The sequence below is a fragment of the Pristis pectinata genome, chromosome 15 (genome assembly GCF_009764475.1).
Source record: "Pristis pectinata isolate sPriPec2 chromosome 15, sPriPec2.1.pri, whole genome shotgun sequence".
In the NCBI taxonomy this organism is placed as follows: Eukaryota; Metazoa; Chordata; class Chondrichthyes; order Rhinopristiformes; family Pristidae; genus Pristis; species Pristis pectinata.
Genome location: NC_067419.1, coordinates 25,977,528 through 26,000,981, shown reverse-complemented (window position 1 = coordinate 26,000,981; position 23,454 = coordinate 25,977,528). Strand labels below are relative to the sequence as shown.

Sequence of the window (23,454 nt, the reverse complement as noted above, 5' to 3'; positions counted from 1 at the left end):
AATTTTACTACTCAACCCCTGATGTTCTGAGGTTCTACCCAATGATGCAATTGTTCAAGTTGTGAGTGAATGATTTCCTTGCTCTAGTTAAATTTATTTTTTTTGAGGATGGAATTTTGGAATAAATCTTCTGGTCATCTAACCTGAATATCTCCAGTTATATTGACACTTCTTAAAATACAAATATCCTCATTTCTACCATTGTAAGGAACAAGGAGAGGCAGACAGACTGGAAAAGAAGGACCACCAATTTTAAATATGGCTTGGCATATTGCTGGACTTATAAAATGTGAATTCATCTTGATATCAGATGGCCTTTTGCACTATTTGGCTTTGTATTGCTGGCTTGGTCACCACAGCCAAAATCATTTCAGATTGATGCAAAAATGGCAGTAACTACTGAAATAGATGTGCATTAATAAAGACAGTCTTCTTAATCCATGCATTTTGGTTCCAATAACATGAAATTAACAAGGCCTATAATGTTAATAAAAGGACGAATTTAAATTGGGAAAACTCTTAATTCTGATGTGTTGAATAGCTTATGTTGGGACCAGTATCTAAATCTTGTATAGACAATGTTTTAATTCTATTTTGCACAATGAGGAAAAAAGAAGAATATTTTGGTTAATCCAAAGCTTGTATTTGAGTTTTGAAGTGTGGTTTCAGCTTTGTTATTGTGGCTTGAAGATGTGTGTGGTTCAATTCTCTTGTGCTTAGCACTAACCAATTACAATTATGTATTCTATTAACAACTTATAAAACTGTCAAATAAGTAAATTCTTGGATTTGTGCAGGGATCTAGTTACAACATTTTGTACCACTGTTTACAATAGCTATTTGGTCATCACTCCAAAGGGTCAGTTGAATCAGAAGGCAACTCTATTTCTGAGTTCCTACGATAGTAACACAGCAGTACAGCCACCACACCAGAACATCTAATACACTTCAGTATTTGAAAACACAAGTCTGAGATCTGTACTGTTATTGTTTTTACCTGTACTACATCAATACACTCTGTACTAACTCAGTGTAACTGCACTGTGTAATGAACTGACCTGTACGATCAGTTTGCAAGACAAGTTTTTCACTGTACCTCGGTACAAGTGACAATAATAAACCAATACCAATCTTTTTTTACGTAGTCTTGTTGGCAGTTGCTTGCAACTTGGACGTAGATGCAAACTATTTCAATTGTAACCATTTATCAGAAAGATCATTCTGACACTACTGAATGATTTGGTCTAACAACTTTGCATTGTTATTTGGAGCATCAAAGTGCTGCACTTGCATCTCGTGGGAAATATTTTTGCCCAGATACTTGTTTGTACAACACCCAGAAAACTAGCATGTGAAAATCACATTAATGTAGTGTTAATCAATTTTATGCATTTTTCAGACTGAGTAAACAAAGTCTGGACTTTGACACCAGACTTTTCTGTATGTTTGCTTCTTTTTAGTTCACCTCATCAAAGAGATACTGATGGTAATGCAATGCACAAAATTGGTTGCTGGTGAGGTTTTCAACCAGGTTCGTCTGAACTGCATCTGATGCTGTTCACTCATGGAAGAATTAGCTTTTAATGATGCTGATGCTAAATCATAGTCATTCAGCACAGAGACAGGCCCATTGGTCTAACTGGTCCATGCCATCTAAGATGCCCATCCAAACTAGTCCCATTTGCCTGTGTTTCGCCCAAATGTTTCTAAGCCTTTCTTATTCATGTACCTGTCCAACTGTCTTTCAAAAGTTGTTGAGAAGACATTGTATGTTCATCAGCTTATAAATGAGTGAAAACAGGCAAAAAGTGTATGATAAAAGAGAGAGCAGCAACAATCTTCTCTACTTTTCCTCTGACATCAGAAGAAATCTGTTAATTTAGCTTGCTCTGAAGGAACACCTGCCAGTTGGGTGTTTCCTTGATTAGCACCTCTCCATTCGATCTAAGTCTGACTCATGGCTTTGGAGTGGCACCTCATTTTTAATTCTCCACCCCACTCTTGATGTGACCTTTCTATTCTTGGCTGTCGACTCCATTCTGATGAATTTCAACAGAAGTTTGAAGAATAGCACCTCGTCCAACAATTTGGCATATTGCAACCTTCAACGCTGAGTTCAGCAATTTCAGATGGTGACCAATGGTAACCTTTTTTAATGGAGCAAATGCTGGCAGTGATTTTGCTGTTGACAATTGCTTCTTCAGATGCATCTATTTGCTACCTGTCCCATTGCTGCCCCCTTTTGTCTTGTACTATCATTCCTCTTGTCATCCTATCCTTGTCCTATCCTATCACAAACCTTTCCTCCTTTCCACCCCTCCCTACTTTTCCATCCTCCCTAATAGCTGAAAACCCATTATGTCCCTCATTTTATGTTGACCTGAAAACAGGTCTTAGCCTTGAAATAAATTTTTGCCTCCACAAATGCTGGCTGATCTTCTGTGTTTATAGAGAATTTTATGCTGTCAGTCATAAATATTGCTTGCTCACCATTGCTTATTTATCAGGAAGTAGTTTTCAGTGAATTTATACTTTGGCTTTTTGGCTACAGTTCTGATGTGTCCTTAAGGGCACCACTTGTGAAAATTCTAATATAAACAGAGCAATGACCTGTAACCATGTAGCATAGTTCCATGAAAACACTACTCAGGGCATGCTGTACTACTGTGGTGTGAAATGTAGATACTGTGACTTGTACACAAAAAAAAAAGCTAGACTGGATCCAAACACTTCAACTTTCTTTTCCAAGTAAATGTTTGTAACATTCTTGTCCTATGTTTCATAAATTAATGTTAATTTTGTTATATGTTGTGGTTTAATGACAGTTGGAAAATATACTTTTTAAAGCAACAAGAATTTATCAAAGTCTGAAGCTCAAAAACAAGTGCAGATGTTGGAAGTCTGAAATAAAAACAAAATTACCATGTTAAGTAATTTGATCTAGTCCCGTCAGATATTCCCTTTGTTCTATCCAGCCCCTCTCTCACCTCTGCTACTAAAAAAATTTCTTGTTCCCAGTTCTGATGAAAAGTCTGTTTAGTTGTAAAGACCCAATGTAAAATAAGTTTAATTGAATGCAGCCTGAACGTTTGGTGGCACATGCCTGCACTGCAAAACAGGCCCAAATTTGACATAAACTGTAAATCTTATTCAGAATTCACAGGTTAGCTGGTGTAGGAAATGAAAAAAAAAATGCAGTAAATTAATACTTTGGGGCTTGTTGGATGTTGCATGTTGGTTCTTAAAACGTAAGAGAATCACTATTTTAGGTTGTGCTGTTATTATCATGAGAGTGGTTAATCTTGAAACTGGACCTGTGTGGGAATAGATTCATTCACCAAATGAACCCTTCTTAAGTAATGAGTTTAAAAAATGAGAGAGAAGTTTTTAAAATTTCATGCTAATAGCCTCAAGAGTATGAACATCATTATTTAGGTCGAATCTCACTATTTATAATCAACATTGCCAACTGTAGGTGAAGATATAGCAGAAAGATGTCATTTTAAGAACTTAATGGTCTGTGTGCAGTAAATGCAAAATTGCCCACGGCTATTGTGGTTTTTGGTGATGAACCACGCGTTTCAAATATTAAAAGTTTCACCCACTGAGGATGGGGACTGTACCTGATTTTTGTGGTGGAGGGTAATTTTCCTCTCAAAAGAAAAGTCTAATCTTGATTAGAATTTTTCACAAGATGTTACTGAAGTATGCAGATTGGAAACCAGCAGAAAGTTAGTACTATCTAGCCTCATATCCACTGATGGCAGGACTACAGGACAAAGTGAAAATTATTTTCCATTCGCACTCCTTACTCAGTCTCCCTCCCTACCTTCCAGTGCAAGAACCTTTGTAGTCAAAATGAAAGAAAAACAGAAAACGCTGGAGATGCTCAGTAAGTTAGGCCGCATTTGTGAGAAGAGAAACAGAGTTAACGTTTCGGATTGAAGACCCTTCATCAGAAAACTTGATCTGGTGAAGGGTTGTCAGCTTGAAACATTAACTCTGTTTCTCTTCTCACAGATGCAGCCTGACCTGTTGAGTATTTCCAGCATTTTCTGCTTTCATTTTAGATTTCTAGTATTTGCAGGTTTTTTTGATTTTCACATAATGAATATTGAAAGTGGAAATTTCCAGAAGGGAAGGTCAATTGACTGTAACCTACTGTAGAAGGAATTGTTAGGTTTTCCTGCTGAGAAGGCTTTGATAAATGAAATGTGATGGCCCAATCTTTAACTCCCTCTGTGTTGAATGGAGATCAGCATCTTTTTGCTTTATTTAATCCTAGGATATGAGTATCATCAGCAAGGCCAGGATCATTGTCAAGATCCCTTTCCCTTGACGTTCAGTGACTGAATCGTTGTTGATTTTTCCACCATCGATTTCAAAAAGTCACAGTGGAATAAAAAATTAGTTCTCATAAATACTGTGGCTACAAGAGCAGATGGTAAATCCTGTGGTGATTTGATTTTACCAAATGAAAATTAAAAAAAAAACTGCAGATCCTGGAAAACTGAAATAAAAGCAGAAAATACTGGAAACAGTTAGCAGGGCAGGCAGCAGCTGTGAAAGGAGAAGCAGAGTTAATGTTTAAGGTTGAAGTGTTGATTCTGAGTTGAGGGCTAAGTGCTTCCAGTGTTCTCTGTGTTTTTATGACAGACCAATTTCCCGATTTCTACTGAACCTTTTCAGCATCGATCAGGTACATGTCATGAGTGTGATGGACTTCTCGATGTGAGTGTAGTTCAAAAAGCTTTCAAATTCTGCATCATTCAGGACAGAGCAACTTCTACCCTGAATGTTTACTCTCTCCACAAGAGATCCATGATGACTATAATATGTATCATCTGCAAAATGTACTGCAGCCAAGGTTTCTTTCACTGTGCCTTCAAAGGTCACAATTTCCACCACTTTAATGGGCAAAGACAAAAAAGGCACCGAAGTGCCACTCCTTGCAATTTTGCTTCATTGTTGCACAACCTCCTGTCTTGGAAGTGTAGAGCTATTCATTCATTGGCAGTGGTTCCAAAGGTCAAACTTCTTGCCTGTCACTGCTGTATGTCAGTACTTTCACAACAACAACTGAGGGCTCCACAAAGAGATTCACTGCCACATTCTCCAAAGACAGTTAACCTGAGAAAATATTGGCCTTGTTAGTGATGCCCACATCCTTTAGTTCTTTGCATTTATTGCCATCTCTATTTGTTGATTGTATTGATTTGGAGATAGTTTGGATGAATTGAGCTTTATGATGTTTCCAATCCTGGTGGACAGGTACAGTTGGAATGGGGGATTTCAATAATTCTAGTGTTAACTGTGAAACGATCAGTGTAAAAGTTATAAAGGGCATAGGATTCCTAAATTGTGTTCAGGAGTACTTTTTCTCGATTGAGTTTAAGGGAATGAAGCTGGTCAGTGAAAGAGTATCTGATCATAATCATCATTCAATTTGATTTAGCATTGTTGTAAAGGGCATTGATAAAAGGTAAAGGTTCTAAATGTGGGTTAAAACTAATTTTACTTGACTGAAATTATTTGGCAAAAATTGACTGGAAACTGTTGTTTGAAGGCAAATTAGCTCTCTGGAGAATGAGAGTTATCCAAGAAAGAGCTTCAAAAGGTTCAGGGTTAAGGAGTTCCCAGAGGAAAGGGTGGGACAATCAAATCAAGGACTCTCCAGATTATGATGTGCGGAGAGGTTAAGATAAAGGAAGCTTGCATGAAACAATAAAGATTTAACACAGCAGAAAGTTGATTGTACGGGAAGTGAGATGAAAATTGAAAGGGAAATTAGAAAAGTAACGAGAATGCATGAAAAAATATTGGCAAGTAAATCAAAGAAGATCCTAAGAAAATGCTTAGTACATAAACTGCAAGACAATAAATTTAAGAAAAAAAAGTAGAGTTCTTGGGGGCCAAAAAAGTAACCAATGTGTGGAAGGGGAGGGTGTGTGTATGGTTCTTTACAAATATGATATGGCTGACTTCATCAAAGGTGATGTTGATGTTGAAGGAGGAAGAATGTGAAACATTAGGTAGGATAAGGATAATGAAAAAGGAATTAATAAATGGGCTAGTGTTTTTGAAAGTGGATAAATTTCTCAATGTATCCCAGGTTGTTAAAATAAGCAAGGGAGGAGACAGCAGAGACTCTATCACTTTTCAACCCACACAGGCTGGAGGAGTGGTGTTAGAGGAGTGGTGTTAGAGGAGTGGAATACTACCACTGTTGTACCATTGTTTAAAAGGGGAGGAAAGGGAAAACTAAGTAATTATAGGCCAGCTAATTTAACTTCAGTGAGTAATTTATTGGAATCAGTGATGATAGGATAAAAATTATTTACAAAGGCACAGTAATCAGGGACAGCCAGCAAGGATTTGTTAATGGAAGGTCTTTCTGACAGATGTGATTTTCTTTGAGGAAATGGTCAGAAGGGTCAATGAACATGGTGCATTTGATGTGATCAATGTGGGTTTCAGAAAGGCTCTTGACAAGTTCTCAAGGCAGACTGGCCAAAAATATAAGAGCCCTTAGGATCCAAAGGGAAGTGGCAGATTAAATCTAAAGTTGGCACAGTAGTAAGGAAGTTAGTGGTAATGATTGATGAATATTCCTGTGACTGGAAGGCTGTTACACGTTGGGTTTCACAGGGCTCAGTACTCAGTACCTTGTATATAAATTTGTGGATGATATAAAAATCAGCTATGTGGCTGTTAGTGAGGAGGAAAACTATAGGCTGCAGGAAGATGTAGATGGTTTAATCAGTTGGGCATGAAAGTGACAAATGGAATTTAATGTAGAAAAATGTGCCATTGTGTATTTTGGGTGGTTTGGTAAGGCAAGGGGATATACAGTCAATGGGAGGACATGAAGCAGTGTAGAGTAACTAAGGGATCTTGCAGTGTACATTCACAAATCCTTAAAGGTGTTTAAAGCTGTTCTAGAACACTTTCACAGCCACTCCTCCACTCCTGCATACAGATCTGGTCACTAAATTAGAAGAATGATGTGATCGCACTGGATAGGGTGTGGAAGGAATTGGCAAGGGTGTCGCCAAGACTGGAAAATGTCAGCTCCGAGAAAAGATTAGATAAGCTCAAATAAGGATGGATTTCTTTGGAACATTAGAGGCTGAGGGGAGGCCTAACTGTGTTTATAAAATTATGAGGCACCTAGATGGGATACTACACAGGGCCCGTTTCCCTTGGCGATGGGCTCAAAAACCAGGGGACGTAGATTTCACGTGAAGAGGATATAAAGGAAAAAAGATTGTTACCCAAAGGGTGGAAGGGGTTTGGAACCTACTTCCTGAAAGGGTGGTGGATATAGATGGATCCATGCTTGAAATCTGCAAACTGTCGAGCTGCGTACCAAGTGCTGGAAGGCATGATTAGATGAGATGGCCCTTATTGGACCAGTGTGGATATGGTGGGCATAATGACCAACTATTAAAAGGTTAACACCTTTTGAATTATTAAAAGGTGTTAACCTTTTAATAATTCAATATGCAGCTGATGACAGACCTCGCTCAACTTTGATGACCTAGTCTAATAACGTTTGTTAAGTAGTTATAGAGCAGAGTATCAAAGGATTTGGGGAAAGCACTAAACAGTAATTGTAAAATATCTTTGCAAGACAACCTTGAAATATGAATTTGCGAATACAGGAAAACATTTAATTAGGAATAAAAACAAAAAAAATTAACAGAAATCTTTGTCAGGTTCATGAAGAGAGAAAAGAATAATATTTCAGGCACTGACTTTAGATAAGTACTTGAAGTTAGTGATGGGGCAGAGTTGGAGTAATAAACAAAAGGAAAGATTTGTGATAAGGGGAAGTTAGATATTAAATGACAAACATAATAGAATGAGGAAATATGACTGATCAGAAAATTAAATGCAGAAAAGGTGTGTCTGGAGGAGCTGTAAATGACAACAGCAGAATAATTCCCATTTATTTTTCTATTTTCAAGTTGTAGAGAATGGGAGTAGTGATAACAATCTGAAGTTGAGTTGAGTTGAATTGAATTTGAGTTTGCAATAGGTGTGTGCTAGGAGGAATAACTTGATTGTCTGGGAAGCCAGAGGCAGAAATAATCTGCATGAATATCATTCCCTTCCTTTTTACTTCAAGTAATTCATTGAAATTGAAATAATCAGAAATTAGAAGGCTGCTGAACCAAACATTAACTATTGCCCAAGTTGCAATTTTCACTTGAGGAAATTGCGCTAGTTAGCTAAAAGTTAGAGATTCTGATTTATGAAGGGAATTGTAAAAGGTGATATGGAGAAATTATTCGTAGTACCAAAGAGTACAGATACTTTGGGATGTAAGAAGTTAGAAATTTGAGGGGAAAGTCACAAAGAGGATGATGTCACTATGGAAAATTAAGTGTTCTAGAAATAATTAATGGTGAAAGCTCCTAAATTGACAAATATAAATGCAAAGACCAGGTAGATGTCGAGAAGGGATTCAGGAATCTGACAGTTAGGTTTTTATGACTAAGATCTGTCAAAAAGTGATGGGCTTTTGCTTTGGTAAGTTTTTCATTTGAATGTGTGCAAATGATCTTTTTTTTACTTGGTTTGTAAAGTGCCTGGGCTTTTGTAAATTAAAAATCTATTAATTCAAGTGTAAATTTAGCAGTCTGTGTTCTAGTGGATGCATTACACTTAGTCCATATGTGCATGTAACACTTGTTCATGCCAAAATCTACTCACCAAAACATTGTTCGGCTTTGGGTGTGTGATCAGGAGGGAGGTGCAAAGACCTGGCATGCAGAAGTTAATAAAATCTCTCAAAGGAAAGCTCCAGGGATATCCTGCCTGGGGAGCATAAAATCTGTACAGAGCAATTAGTTCAGAATGGCCTTGTCATATTTAGAGTAAACATGATATTTTTGGATTTTGGTCTGTTAGTTTTCTGGTATGTTGGAATGAATTAAGGTTATCGCACCTGGAGAAGCACCAGGTCATCATTAATTTAATTGGTTTGTTAAATTAATATTACACAGAATTATTTCCAGCAAAGGTCCTCAATAGAAAGAGTAATCTTCAAAAGTACACATGTATTACATGCTCTTCTTCTGCTGGAGGGCATTCTTTCTTTGTTAGGTGCCTGAAGCACTTTATTCATCAAATCTTGCATCAGAACATTGGTTGAATCTCTCTTGTTTGTCAGGTGATGGTGTTTCTTATCTAATCTCTTCCTGTCATCCAAGATATATACAATGTCTTAGAAAGTTATGGTATAATCTACACATTCCAGAATTCCTGATCCACTTCAACTGTTCATTCTAGCCTTTTAGCCTCCCTAGATCTACTTATCACAAGCTATCAATGCAGCATTGACTGTTTCAAATTTTCTACTCTTATTCACACAAACCTATACCCCTCTTGAGCCCTCTGTTTACCAAGGACTAGCCCACTGATGAGAATGCTATCATTGTTGTTTGTCAAACTTGCCCCGAATTCATGGAGGTCAAACATCATCTTTTGGGCACCTTCATGCACTTCCCTCTCTACCATGACCACCACCCCCCACACCCCAACCCCTTATGAACCTCAAACGTTCAGCAAGTGCCAAGTAAATGACTCTCAACACAACAGTTTAACCATCTAGCCTCGACAGTCAAAGGCATTAATGTCAATATTCTGGGCTCACCATTGAGCAGAAACTTAATTGAATTAACTATATAAATACAATGGCAGAAAGAGAAGGTCAGAGGCTCAATATCCCATGACGGGTGAGTCACCTTCTGACACCACAGGGCCTTTCCACCATCACCAAGGCACAAATGGAATCATCTCCACTTGCCTGGATGAGTGCAGCATCAACAACTCTCAAAAAAAAATTGACACCATCCTAGAACAAAGCCTGATTGATTGGCTTTCCATCCACTGCCCTAAATTTTCATTTACTGTAGCACCAGAGTTGGAGGCTACAGTGTGAACAGTCTGTAGAGTGCGCTCAGTTACTACTTGAGGCTACAGTGATTGCACCTCCCAAAACTGATCTCCACCACTGAAAAGGGAGAGGGTAGCAAGTGCATGGGAATACCACCATCAATGTGACCCCTACCAAACTGCACACCATCCTGACTTGCAGATGTATTGCTCCTCTTTCATTTTTGCTGGGTCAAAATTCTGGAACTTCCTGCCCAACAGCACAATGGAAGCACCTTTACCAGAAGGATTGCAGTGGTTCAAGAAGCAGCTTACCATAGAACCATAGAACAGTACAGCACAATACAGGCCCTTCAGCCCACAATGTTGTGCTGACCACCACCACCACCACCACCTTGTGGGCAATGAGGGTTGGGTAATAAATGCGGGCCTTTCCAGCGATGCCAAAATCCTGGTAAGCGAATACGTAAATGAACACAAAACACTATGTCACCTAATATCACTTCCAAGGAAGATCTTCCCTCCACATCTGTAGTGTCTCAGTCATCCAAATCTGCCTGCTTTTATCTCTTCCCCAAGAACCAGAAGCAGAACTGTTTTGATAGACTTGTTGTTACAGTCTGCTTTTGCCCTATAGAACTTAACTCTTATCTTGACCCTATTCTTTCTCCCCTTGTGCAGTCCCCACTTTCATCTGTGGCCTTCTGCCACTTTGATAGTTTCCAATTTCCTCAAACCAAATGACTCATCTTCACCATGGATGTCCAATCCATTGACACCTCCATCTCACACCATGGTAGTCTGACAGCTCTTCACTTCCTTGAACAGAGGCCCAACCATTGATCTTCCACCACCACTCTCCTTTGCCCGTTTGAACTCTTTGCATTGAACAATTTTCCTTTCAACTCAACTTGCTTTCTCCATCAAGGGTGTAGCCATGGAAGCTGGCGTGGGCCCAAGATATGTGGAACAGTTCTACTTGGGCCCCTTCCTCAAATTTTCTCCTGCTGCTTCCTAGCTGTATTGGTGCTGCTTCCTGCACTCGTGCAGAATTCAAATATTTCATTACCTTTGCTGTAGATTTCCAATCTTCTTTCAATACATGTAGTCCTCATCTGACTCTTTACTTTCTTGACATCTCTATTTCTGTCTAAGATAAGACATCTTAGTCACATGTACATTGAAACATGCAGTGAAATAAATCTTTTGCAGTGTTCTGGGGGCAGCCTGCAAGTGTCGTCATACTTCTGGCGCCAACGTAGAATGCCCACAACTTCCTAACCTGTACGTCTTTGGAACATGGGAAGAAACCAGAGCACCTGGAGGAAACCCACGTAGACACTGGGAGAATGTACAAACTCCTTACAGACAGTGGCCACTATTGAACCCGGGTTGCTGGTGCTGTATTAGCATTATGCTAACCGCTACATTACCATGCCTGTCAGGTTAGCTACCAATGTCCATTATAAACCCACCAATCCCTACAGCCATGTTGACTTTACCTCCTCCCACAGGATCGCATTGCATCCTGTCAGGACTTTATTCCATTCTCCCCATTCTTCCATGTCCATTGAATCTGCTCTGTTGATGAGACTTCCCATTTCATTGTCTTTAAGATCCCTTCCTTTGTAACCAAGGTTTTCTGTCTCCCATGATGCATGCTGCTCTCAAATTTGTCTTTTCTCTATCCTGCACTTCTGTGCACATGGCTTCTCCTCCCAGCCAGAACAAGGAGACTTGTCCTCATCTTCCACCTCACCAGCCTTCACATTAAAAAGATCATCCTCCAGAATTTCTGACCTCCTCAGTGGGATTACACAATACATGCATCTTCTTTCCTTTCAACATTCCTAAGGCACCATTTCTTGCATGACTCTTCCTTCTCCTCCAAGCATTACCCTTCTAACAGAGGGAGATGCCTTTGTTACACCTGCCATTATTAACTCTTCCCTTCCCATCATCCAGGAACCCAAACGGTCCTTCCAGCTGACGTCAGAATTCACTGGCACTTTTTCCAATTCTGTGTATTGCATTCAGTGCTCACAATATGATATCCTCTGCATCACAGAAACCAAATACAGATTGGGTGACCATTTTGCAGAACACCTCTGTCCTGTCTAGAAGGGTGCCCTTGAGCTTCTAATACCCTGTTATTTTAATTTTCCATCCCATTCACATTCTCTTTGACCTCAAAGTACCCAATGAGTTGGAGCAGCATCTCCAGTTTTGCTGAGTGCATTAAACGCATTGGGAGTGAATATTGAATTTATCTATTTCAGGTTACCTCCCTCTTCCTCTCCTCTTCCCTCATGTGACTAAACCTTTCAATTTCAATCTGTAACATTCTTCCGTTCTGTCTAAAGTAATTCTTTCCTTAAACAACTCTGGTGTTCACCCTGGGATAAATATTCCTTCAGTTGTCTCCACCAACCACCCTCCCCCACCACCCCCCCCCCCCCCTTTCTACAGTTGATTTCTAGTTCTGATGAGGGGTCCTTGACCTGAAATATTGAGCCTCTTAGTCTTCCCGCTGGTACTGCCTGATCTACTGAGCATTTCCACCATTCTCTGATTTTGTTTTGGATTTCCAGCATCTCTGCTTCTTTACCACAATTTTTCCAGCTATGTTGTGTACAGTAATCATTCCTGTTGATATTTTCCTGGGATACTGTCTCAATTTTTGTCACTACTTTGTTAGCATTCTGTGGACCTGTACATATTTAAATTTAAAAAAATGTGGTTTGGAATGGTTGACTCTACAGGGAATAAAGTGATTTCAGTGTCCACTATAGACAAGAAGAGTCCATTCTACATGAGAAGAAAGGCTCTTAATACTTAATCCTTGTGTTCTTATTTGTACATGTGCTTTAAAAGAAGTAATTATAAATCTTTTCTCATCAAAATGAAAAATACATGTAGAGTTGTTATCAAGCTTTTCCAGGTCGGGTACAGTGCAAAGAGCCGGAGAGAGTAGTTCCCAATAATCTGCTCTGATAATGGGACTTAATCCCAACCTCAAAGCAGACTTTGGCAGAACTATAGTTCCAATTAAATTTCCCACATTATCTCTTCAAATGAGATTTTTCTTTGTTCAGTGCAAATTTAAGAGCCAATTCTTTGTGTGAGCCCCCATGTAATGAGGTACAGTAATCAGGAAAATGAAACCTGTACCCTATTATTACAGCGTGGATACAAAATGACAACTGGAATTCAAAAGTATGTGAGATTCCTTGGAGTCATTTGAAAAACAATATTAGCTTCAGTTGCAAGGCATTGGATAAGAAATTGTGAAAGGCAATTGGAAATTAAGAGTGAAGTGGGGAAGGGGAAAAGTAATTGTCAATCTACTCTTGGAGTTAGAATCAGTCAGCAAAAGTTGTTGTACATCATTCAAAGCTGTTATTAATGAATTGCTGTTTGAGTAAAGTAGAAGTTTGGGGATCAAAGCTAAGCCACTTTACAACTTTAATATTACTCCCAAACTAAAGGTATGTAGTATCAGCCAGGTTTCTTATGATATTTACATAAACACAACAATATATATGATATATTGACGTTTTATACTTTTTCTGAAATGAAGGTACCAGATTCTTTAAAAAACAGATTTACTGCTGAGTATAGCTTGCTTTTACTCTTGGCTGTTGAATTTGGTTTCATCTGCGGAATGCAAGAATTTTGTGAAAGCAGAATAATCCGGTTTCATCTCAAGTGAATGAATGCATACTTATAAGCAGTTCTCAAGCTCTTGTTTTGAACTTCTTGCACGTTCAGCCAAATGGATCTAAAATGGATAACCTCAGGATGTTTTGCTTTATTTTTATAACTTTTCTAATACTCATGCATCTAGATAATAGGACACTTGCGCATCTAAATGTTCTTGCTGTCGATTTTCTCAAGCATTGATTTATTATATCTAAAAAGAACACTATTATCTTGAACTTTATTGTTTTGTGGATTGTTCAGGAATGCGTGGTAAGTTGTGTTTGGCATTGTACAGGGTTACTGTCTGTGTGCCAGAGCGTCTGAATAGGGTCAAGCCATGAGTGGTTTGCTGATTTCCTTCAGTTTAAAGCTCTAACAGATTTACAGTGCACTGGCAAGGAAAATAATTCTTTCAAGTTTCAGAAGGCAAGATTTAAATAGATCTCTAGAAGCCAGTAGACTTGGAAATAGTTTATTGGTGATTTATTTGTAATGAATCGTATTATTTTGTTATTCTGATATTAAATCCTTCCCCTTATTATCTGAATGGAGTGGGAATTTAATTGATGTTTTTAACAGGCAAGATCATTGCTGATTTAAAAAGCTGTGGAGCACAGAGAACCAAATCTTGCTCAGATTGGCCACTTGACCTTGGCAACATTAAAAGGCAATTGACATTCAACTAATGTCTCACTGGAAGATTGAGGTGGTGGGAATGATAGTGGTTGGGAGAGTGGAGATGTCTCTTAATTTGTAGAGAGAGTGATTTATGTGAAATCAGTTCAAAATCCTCTCGTGGTGACCTGAAAAATGCCCATCTCAACAATATATCCTGCTGAGTCTGATTCATGTTGATGTAAACCAATGCAGCTTTAACAACTGAATTTCTCTCATTGAAGCCCAAGCTACGTCCTGCATATCAAGTTCATGTTCCTTTTAAGATATTTGAAGTCCTTCCTTCAGTGATGGGGGTCAAGGGAGAGAAAACCTTCACTCTGTGTGCTGATTTATACCAGAGATGTGCAAATCTTGGTTACTTGGTCACTGCTAAAAGTGAACAAATCCATATATATTGTGGTACCCAAATGGGCAAGAGAGAAAGACACAAAGGTTTGTACACATTCAATTAATAAGCACTTTTGAATTCAAATGCATTATTACTCATAGCCATTTGACCACAGACAGTTCAAACACTACAGTGTGTGGTCAAATGGCTAAGAGTAATAATGCATTTGGCAAGCTTGACTTGCAAAGAAATCCATTTTTTTTAATGTGAACCCAGGGCCCAGAATACTGAAGCTCACAGGGTTCCAGATAACCTGACTTGTGGAAATCTGACATTATGAAAATTCCCCTGTGCTTTTTAAGGCATTTTCCAAGATTGTATAATAATAAGAATAAATGGATACAATATATATTTTATTAGTGTGATTATGGGTAGGGTTAGTGTGAGTATTTGATGAAACGAAAGAATCATAGCAAGTGTATGCAGATTGATATGATAGTATTTTGACCTGTGGAGAAATCGGCCTACGTACAGTTCTCGAGAATGGAACCCTTGCATAACCAAGGGACTGCCTTTAGTTCAGCTTCCCACAATAAAGTAAACTTATTTTTCCAGAGTTTTTGTAAAATTGTAACCATCAAAACATAGATCCAGCATTCAGTTACCATTTGCCATGGCACATCCAGAATGCTGACAATTGGAATGGGATATTCAAGACTAATCTTTTAAAACGTTGATTTGATTTCTTTATTAGTCACATGTACATCGAAACACACCGTGAAATGCATCTTTTGCGTAGAGTGTTCTGGGGGCAGCCAGCAAATGTTGCCTGAAATAAAAACAAAAGATGCTGAAAACACTCAGCAGTTCAAACAGTACTTGTCAAAAAAGAAACAGTTAATGTTGCAGATCTGAGACCCTTCTGTCAATTATCATTCATTTTTGTTTAAATAATGTGAGATTTTTAACCTTAATTTGAATCTTTTGAGGGAGGATAACTTGATAGCTAATGCAGAATATCTGATTACATCTATATAGAGTAGATGTAATCAATAATACATGTATATCATGAGCTTGAGTTCAGAATGGGCTAGAACCCACAATTTGGGGTTGCCTGTTATAATATTTCAAACTGAAAAGTTGCTAGTGTTAGATGCTCTCTCTCATGTAACTTACCCCAATTGACAAACCTATTTATAACTCCTGTCACTTCAGTGTTTTGCAGTTTTTCTGTCTAAGCATGACTAGTCATGCAATACATTCTTTAAAAAAAAATGATATAATAAATTGTTTTGCATTGCGCCTGACCTGTGAAGATTGACTGTTGCTGCTGCACCTGCTGATAGAAAATGATAGTCTTGCAGACATCGGAGCAAATCAAGTTGTATACTTTCTGAATTACAGTTCAACAAAAGATTCAAGGTTCAAAATTCTTGATACTACATTTTACCATTCTGATTGTGCACTTTGCTGAAGATGTTCTGAAGTCTGGTACTTGGATTTTCAGAAAGTTCTGCTATGATCCATACCTCTTTTGAATTATGTGACTTGTTTGAATTCCAGATTAATTAAATCAGTCAACCTATACATTTTTTAGTTTCTTCCCTTTAATTCATAAAACAACAAGATGTTGACTCCTTGGTTTTGAAATTAATTTATAGCTGTTGGTTGCAGGAACGTAAATTCTGGTTGAGATTTGATCATGTGACATCCTGACTGATATCTGATCAAATAGCATCTCATCCTAGAAAATAGGATAGATAAGTCACCGGGGCCGGACAGGATATATCCAAGGTTATTATGGGAAGTGAAGGAAGAGATTGCTGCGCCTTTGGCAATGATCTTTGCATCCTCACTGGTCACAGGAGTAGTTCCAGATGATTGGAAGGTGGCAAATGTTGTTCCTTTGTTCAAGAAAGGGAGTAGGGATAACCCTGGGAATTACAGACCAGGGAGTCTTACTTCAGTGGTGGGCAAATTACTGGAGAAGATTCTTGGAGACAGGATTTATGGGCATTTAGAGAAGCATAGGCTGATTAGGGACACTCAGCGTGGCTTTGTGAGGGGCAGGGTGTGCCTCATGAGCCTGATTGAATTCGTTGAGGATGTGACAAAGCACATTGCTGAAGGTAGAGCAGTGGATGTGGTGTACATGGCATTTAGTAAGGCGTTTGATAAGGTTCCTCATGGAAGGCTCATTCAGAAAGTCAGGAGGCATGGGATCCAGGGAAGCTTGGCTGAATGGATTCAGAATCAGCTCACCTATAGAAGACAGGGTGGTGGTAGATGGAGCATATTCTGCCTAGAGGTCGGTGACCAATGGTGTTCCGCAGGGATCTGTTCTGGGACCCCTGCTCTTTGTGATTTTTATAAATGACTTGGATGAGGATGTGGAAGAGTGGGTTAGTAAGTTTGCAGATGACATAAAGGTTGGTGGTGTTGTGGATAGTGTAGAAGGTTGCTGCAGCTTCCAACAGGACATTGATAGGATGCAGACCTGGGCTGAGAAGTGGCAGATGTTCAACCCAGAAAAGTGTGAAGTGATACACTTTTTGGGAGATGGAATTTGAAGGCAGAATACAAGGTTAATGGCAGGACTTGTAGTAGTGTGGAGGAACAGAGGGATCTTGGGGCCCACGTCCATAGATCCCTCAAGGTTGCTGCGCAGGTCAATAGGGTTGTTAAGAAGGCGTATGGTGTGTTGGCCTTCATTAGTCGGGGTATTGAGTTCAAGAGCCGCGAGGTAACATTGCAGCTCTATGAAACTCTGGTTAGACCACACTTGGAGTATTGTGTTCAGTTCTGGTCACTTCATTATAGGAAGGATGTAGAAGCTTTAGAGAAGGTGCAAAAGAGATTTACCAGGATGCTGCCTGGATTGGAGAGCATGTCTTATGAGGATAGGTTGAGTGAGTTAGGGCTTTCCTCTTTGCAGAGAAGGAGGATGAGAGGTGACTTGATAAAGGCCTACAAGATGATAAAAAGCATAGATCGAGTGGACAGTTGAAACATTTTCCTAGGGCGAAGTTGGCTGACACGAGGGGGCATAATTTTAAGGTGATTGGTGGAAGGTATAAGGGGGATGTCAGAGGTAAGTTTTACAGAGAGTGATGGGTGCGTGGAACGCACTGCCAGCAGAGGTGGTGGGGGCAGATACATTAGGTATATTTAAGAGACTCTTAGATAACCACATGAATGATCGAGAAATGGAGGGCTATGTAGGAGGGAAGGGTTAGATAGATCTTAGGGCAGGATAAAATGTCGGCACAACGTCGGGGGCTGAAGGGCCTGTACTGTGCTATAGTGTTCTGTGGTCAAATAGCATCTCCTCATGTGACCACTGCAAATGTTACTTGGAGCATGACAGCACCCGGCATTAACCATTGACATACCATTCATCACACACAGTAGTTGTGAGGTGTACCATCAGTTAAAATGCACTACAGTTATCCTTCATTATGTTAATACTTTCATTAGATCTCCTCTCAGCCTTCAGGAAAAGAAATAAGACCAACCTCTCTAATCTGTCCTTGTAGCTATAGTTTCTCATACCTGGAATTTTTTGTGTAAACCACCTCTGGATCCTCTCTAATGCCTCCACATCTTTTGTATAAAACAGTGACCAGAACTGAACACAACACTGCTGCTGAAGCCTGAACAGCATTCTCTGATGGTTCAGCATATCATCCCTGCTTTTATGCTGTGTACCTCTTCATAAAGCCCAGAATTGTGTATGGCTTATTAATCACTTTCAGTTTGCCCTGCCACTATGTATGGTCTTGGGCTTCCATACCCAAGGTTCTGCTCCTGCACCCTTTTTAGAATAGTATCCCTTATTCTATATTGTCTTTCCTCGTTCTTCCTACCAAAATGTATTGCTTCACGTTTCTCAGTACCAACTCTTTCATTCATTTCTGGTCTTTGCTGTTGAAGAATTTAGAAACGTTTTCAAAAGTGTGATCCATGAATGTTGCTACACTATTAGGCTTCAAATATATTTTACTAATCCCTATTTGATTTTGCTCAGTTTTCACATTTCTTACCAAACCAAATGTGCTAAGGATGACTACTCGTGCTGAGATTAGCTGTTAATAAAGGTTTACCTGGAGACTTTATATTCAATATATCTGAAGTAATCATTGGAGAAAGGCGGACATGATTTTGAATGTTAGGTATTAATGTAATATTGATGTATGACAACATTAATGTAATGACTTGAAATTTTGCATTTATCAATCATTAATTTTCATTGGGAATGGGTATTGACCCACCTCATAGTGTTATATATTTCTTTCAGTTTAAGTGACATTTACATGTTTAAATGTGAAACTGAGATGGGAAGATGTGGCATTCTTGCAGATTTTTATTTAACCACTATCATCGGTTTCTCTTTTCAGTCAACAGGATGAGCCCTTTTATGAATAGGTGGGCAGTTCTTGTTCATTTTCCCTTTACCCACCTGTATGAACATTTCTTCAGGTTGATCCATGCAGTAGGATTTAAAAGTTTCACAAAGAACTGATAAATATTAACTCTTGAAGACAGATCAAATTTTAACATCAGTTTACGATAGCAAGTAGATTTGCATCTCTCTGGCCAGGTCTGTGGCTTTTCAACAGGGTCATTGCAAACCAATATGTTTCTAGGAAATGTCTTGTATAAGTAGTAACAAGTAACAGGAAATGAACAAATTAGAAGTGGTATGTCACTTTAAGCTTAATCATAGATTGATTTTTATAGTACTACACTTAAAAAGAAATATTTTGCAGGATTAATGTAAATATCTTCATCAATGTAGAGAAATGTTTTCTGGTATTTCCACAGCTTAAGCCTCATATTTCCTTCCAGGGATACAATATATAATGCTGAAGAGTTTCAACATAAAATTGTTTTGCCGTTTAGCTTGAAATGGAAGGTCGTGAATTAAGTTAAATGAGCTTTATTTCTGTAGGATGTTTTTTTTTATCTTTTTGCTGACCAGAACAACAAATGAACTAGTGAATGCACCCATCTGATTTTACTCAAATTATTGACATTTGAGACTTTATAAGGTGAGAAATTACGGTCTATGCTACTTTATCATTCTGTTAGAAATGTGATGAGAAAATTGGGATTGTTCTCACTTTTTTGTGTGATGAGTGTCCTTCTTCATTCTAATATAGAACACCAATTTGACAAGAATACTGCCATTTTAGTGCTTAATATTCCAGTCGATAGTGTGTCAGCCTCACAAAGATAACCTTAGTTTAAGAACCAGAGAAGTTTGACATTCCCCATCTCCCCTTGCCTCTCCTACCAACCACCCCCCCCCCCCCCAGTTGTTTACGGGCGTAATTAACTTGTAAGTTGTAAGTCAGTTACTGGTTTCTTCTGAGTAATGCTAGAATTCTACAATATTTGGTGTTTTCTGCAGTTGTTCCAAGCTGCCAAAGTCCAAAGGGATTGGAGGACTTCGTCCTGACACAAGCAGATATCAATAGTCCCTAGATATGGGCACATTAGATACCATTTGCCTTTCATTATATTCTGATGGGGAGAATGAACGTGAGGCATGCTGTGTGCGAGAAGGTGCATAGGTGGGGAGGGGCTCTGCGCAGGAATCTGTATTTATCAAGATGTTCAAAGAACTATTTCTCTACCCGAACTTAAGTAAGCAGCAGTATGAGACAGCTGTACTTCATTTAGAAACTCCACACTATCACTTGCTGCAGACAACAATTAAACTTGACTGTGGACTGGGATAGCCTTGCCAGTGGTTGCCAAAGTGTCCATAGCAATTAGTATTTGTGTATCAGGACTCTCCCAGGCTGGAAGTGGAGATATTTGTAAGATCTTGCAGTATACCATTCATTGTTGTGTAAAGGAAGTATTAGAAGTTCACTTTTTAAAGACAACAAACTGCACTTCATTCTATCTTGTCGAGGACCAGAAGGTCGACTTGCTGGGATTACAGGTGATCCCATGGTGTCTGATATCACTGTGCAGAACTTAATGTAGCTGCTTAGAACTACAGCTGCTTGCTTGAAGCAGCACCTCAGCAGTTTCTGAGAGATTCTAACAGGGGGCTTCTCCTTCCTGGCTTCCAACAGGTACTGGTCTATCACAATCTGCATTACTTTCAGCAAATATATACATCAGCGTTCTCTTCTGTGCTGCTTGCATGCTTGTATTAATGGAGATCACCTCTGGAGTGACAGTAAATCTTTGTTGCTTAGCTAACTCAGTTTCTCCTATCCATGTTTAATATCCTGTTCTCTTCGATCACTCCCTCACCCACAACACGGTGTAACATTCTCCTTTCTGTCTGCCAAACAGCCTTTGCCAGTGACTATTCTTGCATTGGCCCTATGCATGAATCATCTATTACTTTCCAGTCCTCCTCTCCAGGCATCCTCTGCTGAAGGCAATGCTGGATGTCCCAGAGTAATAACATTTGAATTACCACCCTCTTCTGATATACACTCTTTGCACTTAGCATTGCTGGTTAAAATTGCTTGTAAACATCTCAAACCACCACCTCCTCTTTCATCTGGCTTTATTGTGGGTGGCTGTACAGATTGTTTACTCCTGAAAAGTATTCCCTATGCATGGCTCCAACTTGATTCAATTCATGCAAATTTACTAGTGGTGTGTGCTGCTTGCAGCAACCCCAGCCACAACATTTGAACCTTCTTGTCTGGTATCTTCCCTTTCCAAGCTTCAGTGGTAGCACCATAGTTTTCATATTATCTGATAACAATGATGAATAATTCACCTATTTAGTCATTCAGTTGTCCTGTTCAAATATGCTGCCCTTTACCACCCACTTTCTTTCACTCTTTCTTTAGTATCTGCCATCCTTATGAGACCCTGTAACTTTTTTTTACCAGAACCTGCTAACTTGCTTGATATGGTTTGCTGAAGGAATCCACTACCCTGGTACTTCAAAACCACAGCTACATTTTTGCTTGCATCTCTTTCTCTCTGTATTTCAGCCCTCTTGCCCAGACACTCAACTTTGTGACAGATTGCAAATCAATAGGAGTGTCTATTAAATTACTTCAAACTAATGAGAGATGAAATTCAGCTTTGGCTAGGGCACATAAAGGTCAGTGGTGAATTGGCTGTCATACACCCCAATTGACTTTCCTTTCCATTGAACTCAGTCAAAAATTAAATTGGGCTTGGGCTATAAATTGTGACAAATTCATTCCTGCCCATTTCATGAACTCACTATGCTTGAATTTTATAACTTTTGCTTTTACAGTTTTGTATTTTAAGATTTATAAATTGTATATGAGAAGGAAGAGTAGATTGCTAAATTTGTTTTAAAATATCATTAAATGACAATGGACAAAATCGCAAATTTAATAATGACACAGCTGTGCTTTATTAGGGGAAATAGTTACACATATGTGTTGTATTAAAGTTGATTTTGCCAATTCTGACTATTTTGAAATTCCGTCAAATCTGATGAGCAGTAAGATTTCTTATTTGACAAGTGAAAGATGTCCATAAATTTAGAATTCTCTCCACTCTCAAATAAAACCAGATCAGGGGAAACCAGCATGGATTTAAGAAGAGAAACTGAAAAATAAAATACTACAGATGCTGAAAATCTGAAATAAAAACTCAAAATGCTAGAAACACTCAACAGGTCAGACAAATCTGGAGAAAGAAATGGGGTTAATGTTTCAGGTTAATGACCTTTCTGATGAATATTTCTAGCATTTTATTATAATTTTATTATAGAGTTGAGGTAGATTGGCCACACCTGATGTACTGGATTGAAGTTTTCTCTTTTTGATAACATGACTTAAGCAGTAGACAAGAGAGTGTCTATTGATTTTACTTATATAGTCTTCCAGAAATCTCAACTACTTGATACTAACAAATAAGGAGTCACATACCCAAATTTGTTTTGGACACTGCATTTTAGGAAGGATATATTGCTCTTGGGAGAAGTGCACCTCAAATTTATTAGAATGATACCTGCACTCCAGTGGTTAAATTTTTGAGGCTTGGTTGTACTCACTGGAATTTAGGAACCTGAATGCTTTAATTTTTCGAGATAGTGGGAACTAATAGGGTAGATTGAGGCGAGTTATTTCTGCTGGATGTGAGGTCTGTGGCCAGGGACACTCTCTGAAAATTAGAGTTGTGCCTTTCCTCAATGAAGATGGGATAACAAATGTTTGGAGCATTCCTCCACTGATGGCTGATGAAGCTAGTTCAATTGTTGATAATAATTCTGTTGTAGCAGCTGCTACCACGATGCGAAAGTAAGACACTAGTCGATGAGTTGCAGAACAAAACTGATTTATTTTCCCACCTTGCGTGGGCCTTTTAAGAGGAACGGTTCCCGCCCACCGAAAACGGAAATGATGTATGCGCTATGTTATCAAACTTTTCCCGCGCGTGGGTTCTCTCCGTCGCTCGGGGAAGATGAAGGCCCAGCGCCACCTTGGGCCTCGCCGCTCTGACGACGCGCGACCCAACCGCCGAGCCGGTTCGCTTGCTCAGACGGTGAGTCACTACACAACCACCCCCACCCCCCAGAACCGGCGATACGGTCCCCAAGGTTCACAGGCTGTGCTAGCCGTTGCTTAGGAGGTCGGCCTCTGCGTCACGGTGTCGGGACCTCAATCCGTTGTTGTAAATCTAAATGGGCCGGTTTGAGGCGGTCTGTCGTGAAGACTTCTTCCTTGCCCCCAGTGTCCAAAATAAAGGTGGACCCATTATTCCTGATGAATCAGAACAGCCCCTTGTATGGTCGTTGCAACGGTGCCTGGGGTGTGCCCCTGCGAACGAAAACGAACTTAGTCTTGTAGTTCCTTGGGCTCACAGCATGGGGCTTGACCATG

At 39.2% G+C, this 23,454-nt stretch overlaps 1 protein-coding gene across 18 annotated transcripts in view; it reads left to right on the top strand.

Annotated features, from left to right (window-relative positions):
- Positions 1 to 23,454, top strand: part of LOC127578488 (dedicator of cytokinesis protein 4-like) — a 719,988-nt gene that overhangs the window by 36,922 nt on the left and 659,612 nt on the right. The window contains exon 1 of one of the 18 annotated variants that reach the window (XM_052030585.1): positions 13,783 to 13,875. The exons of the other annotated variants lie outside the window; for them this stretch is intronic. Coding sequence (XP_051886545.1) covers positions 13,869 to 13,875 — 7 coding nt within the window. The 5' untranslated portion in view covers positions 13,783 to 13,868. Of the gene's footprint in view, positions 1 to 13,782; positions 13,876 to 23,454 lie in introns of those variants that run through there. 18 annotated transcript variants of the gene reach the window in all.